The following is a 10,757-nucleotide window of genomic DNA, read 5'->3' as shown; positions in this document are numbered from 1 at the left end:
GCAATAAGGACATCTCTTACCTACAGTAGATAAGGGCACTCGTGTAACCATCCTCCATTGGCCACAAAGTTGGCAAAAGTTGCTGTCAGACAATGGCGGAATCACATTGATGTCATATAAGTCTACAGTCAAATATCAATTTGTGCTTACATCACGACCTTCAAAGAAATTTATTACAAAGATGTTTGTTTCACCTGTTATTAAAACACAGACTATTAGTTATAACACCTGACATCTGGGTGATTTTCACACCTGCATCACCTATAAGCATGGGGTCTGAGGTGTGAAATGCAGCTGGCACCTATGGTCCCGACGCTGCCCCTGCCACGTTTATTGTGCTGCCATATCACAGTGTCATAGATCAAAGACTGAGAGTGTGAAACAAACCAGTGGTGATGGTGATACAGCTCATGTATGAGAGATGGTCTATACATTATGACCAATAACATTTCTTCTTGGTAGAATTGATATTTAAAAATATTGTATATTCACTGTAAACGGGAAAAAAAAGTGTTTAGCAATATATGTAAAGGTAAACAGCAGGTTGGAAGACTTTAACCCTTTAAGGACAGAGCAAATTTCGATTTTTGCGTTTTCGGTTTTTCCTCCTTGTGCATAAAAGGCCATAGCACTTGCATTTTTCCACCTAGAGACCCACATGAGCCCTTATTTTTTGCGTCACTAATTGTACTTTGCAATGACAGGCTGAATTTTTCCATAAAGTACACTGCGAAACCAGAAAAAAATTTAAAGTGTGGTGAAATTGAAAAAAAAAAACGCATTTTGTTTATTTGGGGGAAATGTGTTTTTACGCCATTCGCCCTGGGGTAAAACTGACTTGTTATATATGTTCCTCAAGTCGTTACGATTAAAACGATATGTTACATGTATAACTTATATTGTATCTGATGGCCTGTAAAAAATTTAAACCATTGTCAACAAATATACAACACTTAAAATCGCTCCATTCCCAGGCTTATAGCGCTTTTATCCTTTGGTCTATGGGGCTGTGCGAGGTGTCATTTTTTGCGCCATGATGTGTTCTTTCTATCGGTACCTTGATTGCGCATATACGACTTTTTGATCGCTTTTTATTACAATTTTTCTGGATTTGATGCGACCAAAAATGCGCAATTTTGCACTTTGGGATTTTTTTGCGCTGACGCCATTTACCGTGCGAGATCAGGAATGTGATTAATTAATAGTTCGGGCGATTACGCACGCGGCGATAGCAAACATGTTTGTTTATGTATTTATTTATTTACTTTTATTTATAACCTGGGAAAAGGGGGGTGATTCAGACTTTTATTAGGGGAGGGGGCTTTTTACTATTAACAACACTTTTTTTTTTACTTTTACACTTATACTAGAAGCCCCCCTGGGGGACTTCTAGTATAAGTGCTTTGATCTCTCATAGAGATCTCTGCAGCATAGATATGCTGCAGAGATCCATGAGATAGGCACTCGTTTACTTCCGGCTGCTGCAGCCGGAAGTAAACGAGTGCCGAGCCGGGGACGGCGCCATCTTGGAGCGGTCCCCGGCCGGCTTCATTTGCGGAGATCGCTCCTCCGGGACAACATCCCGGAGGAGCGATCTCCCCACTAGACACCAGGGATGACGCTGCGTCCGGTAATCGGATGCAGCTGTCAACTTTGACAGCTGCATCCGATTACTGTATTAGCGGGCACGGCGATCGGACCGTGCCCGCTAATACCTACGGTCCCGGGCTACACGCGGCACCCGGGACCGGCGCGGTTCAGAGCGGGGCCGCCGCGCGGCCCCGCTCTGAACTCCCTTACCGGCATCAGGGCGTAAATTTACGCCCGATGTCGTTAAGGGGTTAAAAGAAGTTTTCTTACATTCATCCATTGGTCTTCATTCAATCCTGTAGACAAAATCCTGTAGACTAGTATATAAGATCTTATAAAGAATCGTATAGACCATTCCCAATCCAATGTATAAATAGAGGATCCTTTAAAGAATCGTATAGACCATTCCCAATCCAATGTGTATCAATGATCCTGTATAGAATCCTCGAGACCAGTTCCAATCTAACATGTATAAAGGATTTTGTATAGAATCCTGTAGACCAGCCCCAATCCAGTTTGTATAAAGGATCCTGTATAAAATTCTATAGACCAATTCTAATCCAACATGTATAAAGTATCTTGTATACAATCCTATAGACCAGTGCCAATCCAATGTGTATAAATGATCCTGTATAAAATCCTGTAGACCAGTTCCAACCCAATGTGTGTAAAGAATCTTATATAAAATGCTGTACACCAGTCCCAATCGATCGTGTATAAAGGATCATAGCTACAATCCTGTAGACCAGTCTCAATCCAGCTTGTATAATGGATCTTGGATAGAATTTTGAAGACCAGTCCTAATCCAATGTGTTTTAAAGATCTTATATAGAATCCTGTAGACCAGTCCCAATCCAATGTGTATAATGGATTTTATATAGAATCCTGTAGACCAATCCCAATCCAATGTGTTTAATGGATTTTATATAGAATCCTGCAGACCAGTCCCAATCCAATGTGTATAATGGATTTTATATAGAATCCTGTAGACCAATCCCAATCCAATGTGTTTAATGGATTTTATATAGAATCCTGTAGACCATTCCCAATCAAATGTTTATAAAGAAACTTAAATAAAATTATGTAGACCAGTCCCAATAGAATGTGTATAAAGAATTATATATACTGTAGACCAGTGCCAGTCCAACATGTATAAAGGATGTTGTATAATATTTTGTTGACCAGTCCCAATCGAATCTGTATAAAGGATCTTATATAGAATCCTGTAGACCAGTGCCAATCTAATGTGTATCAAGGATCTTATATAGAATCCTGTAGACCAGTGCCAATCTAATGTGTATCAATGATCTTATATAGAATCCTGTAGACCAGTGCCAATCTAATGTGTATCAATGATCTTATATAGAATCTTGTAGACCAGTGGCGATCAATAGTGTATAAAGGATCTTGTATAGAATTTTCTAGGGTATCATAGGGTAAATGAAGCCTAAACTGACCAACCAACCATTAATTATAATATTTGTCTAATCATTTGTTTAATAAAGATAACCACAGCTTAAACATGCATTGCTCTAGAATCAAGGGTGCTTTAAAAAATAATAATGTCTTGTATTGCAACACAGCCCTATTCTTTTGCATTGGGGTTTTGCCATACTAGATTTTGCCTATGAACAAGAATGTTTTCTCATTTCTTTAAAGCAGTAATAAGAAAGATACATTATATCCATAGCCCTATAATCTATAATGGTATTAACAAGATATAGCAATGTCCCCCAAAAGAACTTAAAGAAGTAAAATGATTTCACCACAAAGTCAGTCCAGGTTGACTCTCCAGCATTCGTTACATCTAAGAATACACTAAGTAATTACCTATATCTATATCCTAAATAATCAAACATCTACTAACTAAATGATCAAATAATTCCATAAACCAATTATTATTACTCTTTAGTGGTAGTTTCTGTAGATACCTAAATATTCTTACTTCACATAAAGATTTTTCCAGATTTAACATATCACAGAAGACTTGTCACCTGACCTAGACCTTGACAGCCTTTGAAGAAAGTGTCATCTACCTGAAGTGTGACAGTTGTAAATATGGAAGCCTTTGATCCAGACCTATAAGTAGGGAGGTAAACCTGAAGACCTCAGTCCAGTCTTGGAGAGCTTCTTGAGACAGACAGAACTCCTGCATCAAAATGACCTACTTGACCTTCATTTTTTACTTCACAACCATCTTCTTGGTTCATGGAATTCCAGCTCCTCTCCAAGGAAAAATAGCCAGGATTCCTCTTCAACAATCGGACTATAGACAAAAGGTATCATCTGGCCTTCTTGGAACACAACACTCCCATAGTATGAAGCACTATCCATTCATGATGGAACTCTACCAGACCCTCATCATGGGGAACACCACAGATCTATCCAACATGGAGCACTCCGTTCTTCAAGAAGCTGATGCCATTCTAAGCCTTTCTTCCAAAAGTAAGTACATAGTATTCACTGCTTTACAATAATATAGCAGCTTATATATATATATTCAAGCATTATGTCCATTTAATGTTTAAGAATTTGTATAACACTTTTCTTGTTTCTTCTCAGGTTGCTCTGAAGTGGACAACACCTGGGCACTATCTTTCGACATGTCCTCTATATCCAGAAATAATGACATACGATTGGCCGAGCTGAGGGTTCATCTTCCTTCTTTGGGGAAACATCAGAAAAAGGTTGAGATCTACCACAGTAAAGATGGTCAAGAGAAGGTCTTCTTGGGATCATTTCAAATAGATTCATCTTTTACACCTGAATCCTCCTGGAAATATTTCAACTTCACAGAAATGCTGAACAACTATCTCCACCGGGACAAGACTTACAACACTCGAAGAAACTCCAGGAAAAATGGAAGGTCAGAGACATATGAAGAGGCCACCTGTGAAGGAGTATCATCAGAAAGAGCAGCACTTGTGGTATTCACCAAAGACAAACCATTGAGTAACCTTCATGGCTATCCCAACCTCATCCAGACGGTGGAGACCTCCAAGTATGTTACAATGGACACCGGTAGTACGAGGCTCAGGAAGAACAGAAATCTTAAACACAGTATGATAATGAGCAACTTCCCCACCAGACACATAGAGGATGGAAGACCCCTATGCAGAAGAGTGGACATGACTGTGGACTTCGAAAAGATTGGTTGGGGGGAACAGATTATCTACCCTAAGAAATTCAATGCCTACAGATGTGAAGGAGCATGTCCAATCCCATTGAATGAGATCTTCAAGCCAACAAATCATGCTTACATAAAGGTATGTATACAAATTCACTAATACGATACATATGTGACATATCGAGCACCATACGAAAACATTTTGCTGGAAAACTGAAAATTAATTCTTTTATTCTTGTTTTGCAGAGTCTAGTGAAAATGCATGATCCAGAGAGAGTCGGATGTTCCTCCTGTGTCCCGGTGAAGATGAGACCATTGTCCATGCTGATGTATGAAGAGGGAGACGTGGCGATGAAACACCATGAAGATATGATTGTGGAGGAATGTGGATGCCACTGAGAAGAAATATTTAGATGTATATGTGAACAGAATATAAAACCAAACGATGGATCCTTCTAACATTGAGCGGCTTCGTAACCTTCAAGGCTGATAGAGAGAAAAATAATGGTCTACCGGAGTCTGCAGCTCGGAAACAGTCAAGAGTCATCTGAACGATATACTGAACCTTCATTATAAGCCTATCTGCTCCATCTGTAGACTTGGAAGGCAGCTGACTGGTGGGGGTGATGTGTTCTGAAAAAAACACAAGAAGAAGATAAAGACTTAAAGCAAAGCTAAGAAAATGTTTCTAAATTTGTTGGATAAATGTAATGTAAACCTAATGGGCACTTTTAATTTATAGAAATAAAATATTATTTTTATTTAAAAATTATCTGTGGTGTTGTTATTTTTTTAATTATTGTCCATGCAGATTTCTCTTTAGACCCTAGGCAGTCCATGCCATATCCATACGCCATTATTTTCTATGTAACTATAAAGCGAGCTCTGGAGCTGAGCTCACCTAATAGCGGGTGAGGGCCTCACTGTCAATGACGAGCAACAACCAGTTTAAGTGACAGGAGCGGCTCCTGTCACTTATCGATCGGGGCCCCTCAGGCAGACTCTATTAGAAGAGCGCGCGATAATACTGAATAATGCTATGCAATGGCATTGCATTGATCAGTATATGCAGTCTAATGATTACATGTAATAATCTTCAAGGGGACCAAAAAAAGTGTTAAAGTTATTTTTTAAATATCACAAAGCCCCTCCCCTACATGTATATCACCCCCCTTTCCCATTTTACAAATAAAACATGTAAAAATAATAAAATAAATAAACATATTTGGTATTATAGTGTCCGTAATTTTTTAGATCTATTAAAGGAGAAGTCCGGCGAAAATTATTTTTTTATATGTTATTACTTATGGAAAGTTATACAATTTTCTAATGTACATTAATTATGGAAAATGCTCATATACTGCTATTTCCCTTAATTTAGTGTATCAGGAAGTGTTAGAATTATCTCTGAAGCAGTGACGTCACGACGAAAGGTGTAATTTCTATGGAATGTCCAGCAGGGGGCGCTCTCTATATAGAAGTCAATGAGTACCATTGACTTCTATATATAGTGCGCCCCTGCTGGACACTCCATAGGAATTACAGTGTATGTAATGTAATGTTATGCACTGTACTTTTGTGACTTCATGAATACATTTATGGAATACTTTGGGGAGCAAGTGTCCTTGCTCCCCAAAGTATCCCATAAATGTATTCAATGAATACATTTGCTGGGCACCGAGCAGGGAGGGAGAGAGGTGCCATCTACCTCCCCCCTCCCTCCCTGCTCGGTGCTGGGAACATATACAAAGTACTACTCCCCCATTATCTGCAGATAATGGGGGAGTAGTACCTTTTGCTATCCCTATCACCGCCCGCGCCGCCGCCACCGCCGCTCACAAAGGGGCTGCTTTTCATGCCCCCCGCCGCTCCCCCTCCTCCTCCCAGCATCAAACTTACTATCGCGCTGCTGATTCCCCGCCGCCCGCGCCGCTCCTCACTACCCGCCCGCTCACTCGCTCCATTCCTCACACTATCTGGCCGCTGCTCTCTGCTCTTGCATGCCGGCCGCGTCAGGGGGGCGGGCATGCAAGAGCAGGCAGAGAGCGGCGGCCAGATAGTGTGAGGAACGGAGCAAGCGGGCGGGTAGTGAGGAGCGGCGCGGGCGGCGGGGAATCAGTGGAGGGATAGTAAGTTTAATGCCGGGAGGAGGAGGGGGAGCGGCGGGGGGCATGAAAAGCAGCCCCTGTGTGAGCGGCGATGGCGGCGCGGGCGGTGATAGGGATAGCAAAAGGTACTACTCCCCCATTATCTGCAGATAATGGGGGAGTAGTACTTTGTATATGTTCCCAGCACCGAGCAGGGAGGTAGATGGCACCTCTCTCCCTCCCTGCTCGGTGCCCTGCAAATGTATTCATTGAATACATTTATGGGATACTTTAGGGAGCAAGGACACTTGCTCCCCAAAGTATTCCATAAATGTATTCATGAAGTCACAAAAGTACAGTGCATAACATTACATTACATACACTGTAATTCCTATGGAGTGTCCAGCAGGGGCGCACTATATATAGAAGTCAATGGTACTCATTGACTTCTATATAGAGAGCGCCCCCTGCTGGACATTCCATAGGAATTACACCTTTTGTCGTGACGTCACTGCTTCAGAGATAATTCTAACACTTCCTGATACACTAAATTAAGGGAAATAGCAGTATATGAGCATTTCCCATAATTAATGTACATTACAAAATTGTATAACTTTCCATAAGTAATAACATATAAAAAAAATAATTTTCGCCGGACTTCTCCTTTGAATTATAGCACTATTTTTCCTATACGGTGAACAGCACAAATGAAAGGGGCGGGGGCACCAGGATTGCTGATTTTTTTTGTTACATTATATTTTAAAAAAATTATAAAAAGTGATCAAAACCCTATAACAGTACTCTCATATTATAATTACATGTTATTTCAACCAATAAAATCTTTGTGTATTGAATAATCAATTTAATTTTCTTATACAAAAAAAGAACAATCTGTAATACAAATAATGGTGGGAAAGCCGACACAAATCTATATGGTTGCTATTTAATCTATTACTTTGCTATATACTATACATTAATAAGGCAGTTTCTGTTTCTGACAGATACTGCTAATTCTTTGTTGTATATAACTACATGTTAGGGTTCCCTCAATGTGTGATTATCATAAAAGAGACAACTTGACACCTGACATTGACACTGACAGTCTTTGATGTAGGTGTTAATACCATGAAAGGTCATAAGTGTGAATATAAAGCTTTTGATCCATGTATATAAAATGTAGAGGAAACCTAGGAATCTCACTCAAACCTTGAGGAGCATCTGAGGAACATCTCCTGAGATAGAACAAGACTTGTCCAGAGATGTATTGGTTCTTCTACCTCTTATCTATTACATTGACCTCATTGGCTCAGGGGATTCCGTTGCTGCATGGAAGAACATCCAAGATTCCTCTTCATCAATCTAAGCATGGATTAAAAGCTTCATCCACACTTCATGGCAAGACAAGCTTCCAGCATATGAAGTATTCTCCATTTGTGATGGAAATCTACCAGACCCTCATCTTGGGGAATCAGACACATTTATCCAGTATGGAACATTCGGTTCAAGACAGTGATTCTATCCTCAGCCTCACCGCCAAAAGTAAGTGGACTAGTTATGCTTCTATGCCATACGGTGGGGTAATGTGCAGTATTGGAGAAGAGAAATCTTATTTAGTCAAAATAATAATAATTAATAACATCATCATCTTTGTGTTTCCTTCAGGATGCTCTGAAGTTGAAAACCGCAGAGCATTGTTCTTCGACATGTCCTCGATCTCTAACAATATTGAGATACGGTTGGCAGAGCTGAGGATATATCTCCATTCTTCTGAAAAGAACCATAATGTGATACTGGACATTTATGACAGTAAAGAAGGCCAGGAAGGAAGACTTATTGGATCATCTCATATTGACTCTTCCATAACATCAGGATCCTCCTGGAAAGTCTTCAACCTCACCCAAATGCTGCAGAACTCTCGAAATCAAAAGCAAGGATATGGCAAAAGTCATGGCTACGAAGGCAGCAGCTGTAAAGACGTGTCTACTGACAGAGCTGTGTTGGTTCTATTTTCAAAAGATATTCCTTCTTCAAGCCCTTCTGGTTATCCCAACCTCATTCATACAGTGAAGTCCTCCAAGTATGTAAAGACACCAGAAGAAACCAGTGAAGGTGGAATTAGGAAGCAAAGGAAGAACAGAAACGCTAAGCATGGACTGATCATGAACAACTTTCCCACCCAACATACTGATGATGGACGACCCTTGTGCAAAAGAGTTGACATGGTTGTGGACTTTGAGAAGATCGGCTGGGGAGACGTGGTTATCTACCCCAAGAAATTCAATGCCTACAGATGTGAAGGAGCCTGCCCCATCCCCTTGACAGAAATCTTCAAGCCAACTAACCATGCATATATTAAGGTATGTTACTTAAGGTTCTTTTCCATTTTATATTTGCTATATATATTACCCTAAAACATAACATCTTTATAACTGATAAAGTTTTGTTCTTTTGAATTTTAATTTGATTAAATATTGATATTTCACTATATTCTTTCTTTACTCTCTTGCAGAGTCTGGTGAAGCTGTATGATTCGGACAGAGTTGAATACGCCTCCTGTGTCCCGGTAAAGATGAGGTCATTGTCCATGCTGATGGATGAAGAAGGAGATGTGGTGATGAAACACCATGAAGATATGATTGTGGAGGAATGTGGATGTCACTGAGAACATATGTACGACCATTACAGGTTGGTCACGTAATGAAGAAGCTTGGTTACTAGTCCTGAGACCAATGGATATCAGATGAGAGGTCTACGGGTGTCGACTGAAAAGCCATCAAGACCGAACGAAGAAACTTGAACAACTAAACAATATTTTGTACAGGTGTTGGATTTAAGTGGTGATTATGCAAGGTTAATATTATAATTAATATTTTTTGTATTTCTTGTAATTTGTTTAAGTATATGTTATAAATATCTATAAATAAAATAAATTCCAAAATTTTACATTCTGAGCATGTTTGCATTATCTTTTCTCATTTGAAATCTGTTCTTAGCAGGATAACATGGTTGGGACATCCTTAAAGCAAATGTACCACTAGTACATTGCTTTTTTGTTTTTTACATGCCGGGATGCTGGTACCACAGTCCTGGCTCCCAGTTCCCATGCACGGTGCCAGTCTATTAGAAAACACAGCCTGGCATGAAGCACTGGAGTTGGGCCGACTGAGTGTGATGATCTGCCCTCCCCTCTGTGATGCAGCTCCATTAGACGCAATGGTTGGCCAGTGCTCGGCAATAGACTGGCGCCGTGCGCGGGAACCAGGTGGCAGTTCAAAAAAGGACCACGGCACTGGCATCCCTATGCCTGCATCGGTCTATTTATATTTAAAAAAAAAAGCGATGAACTAGTGGTACATTCGCTTTAAAGGGATAATACTCTTGAAGGAGATGGCCAGAATGCACAGTACATGGCAGAACTGAAAACTCTCAGGCAACCTGGTATAAGGAGGTACTCTCGAGGAGGTGGTCTTATAGAGAGGTCATATTGTACAGTAATATTAATGTAGTTAGCAGAAATAATAACTTGATAAATTACTCCTATATTAACTGTGAAGCATGAAAATGTGAATTCTACTCTGTATGACTTCTAGTATCTAATTTTACCGGCATATGGTGGTGTGGATGGCACTGATTTTGGAGCCTGTAGGGCACATATATCTGTATTCGTCAGAAGTCTTCCTACGGCTTTTGAAGATTGCTGTCTTCTGGAGTCTGATGCCTCAGAGACTGGAAATTTACAAAGTTTCTAGATTTTGGTATTGCCTCAACTATTATTTTTTTGACTGTTATAAAACTACAATTCCCATCATGCCTGGACAGCCGAACCCAAAAACATGGTGATGACTGTGGAAGAATGTGATGTTGGTGAAAATGTATACATATACATGTGATCAGAACGTGATGAAGTAATGCAGCCAAAAAGTTTTGAAACAATGAGATGGATAGAGACAAGA

General features: G+C 40.0%; 2 protein-coding genes across 2 annotated transcripts; both read left to right on the top strand.

The window, feature by feature from the left end:
* Nucleotides 1-3,749: 3,749 nt before the first annotated feature.
* Nucleotides 3,750-5,206, top strand: LOC138784056 (nodal homolog 2-A-like). The gene is made up of 3 exons (XM_069959532.1): nucleotides 3,750-4,035; nucleotides 4,153-4,856; nucleotides 4,964-5,206. The coding sequence occupies exons 1-3, from the start codon at nucleotides 3,750-3,752 to the stop codon at nucleotides 5,114-5,116; spliced, it is 1,143 nt and encodes a 380-aa protein (XP_069815633.1). The 3' UTR covers nucleotides 5,117-5,206.
* Nucleotides 5,207-8,063: 2,857 nt separating this feature from the next.
* LOC138784051 (nodal homolog 2-A-like) lies at nucleotides 8,064-9,466 on the top strand. Its single transcript, XM_069959517.1, has 3 exons — nucleotides 8,064-8,343; nucleotides 8,467-9,161; nucleotides 9,314-9,466. Exons 1-3 carry the CDS (start codon nucleotides 8,064-8,066, stop codon nucleotides 9,464-9,466), a joined length of 1,128 nt encoding a protein of 375 aa, XP_069815618.1.
* Nucleotides 9,467-10,757: the final 1,291 nt, after the last annotated feature.

The sequence above is a fragment of the Dendropsophus ebraccatus genome, chromosome 1 (assembly GCF_027789765.1).
Source record: "Dendropsophus ebraccatus isolate aDenEbr1 chromosome 1, aDenEbr1.pat, whole genome shotgun sequence".
Taxonomy (NCBI): Eukaryota; Metazoa; Chordata; class Amphibia; order Anura; family Hylidae; genus Dendropsophus; species Dendropsophus ebraccatus.
Note: the sequence above shows the minus strand (reverse complement) of the source record. Positions and strands in the feature narration are given on the sequence as shown.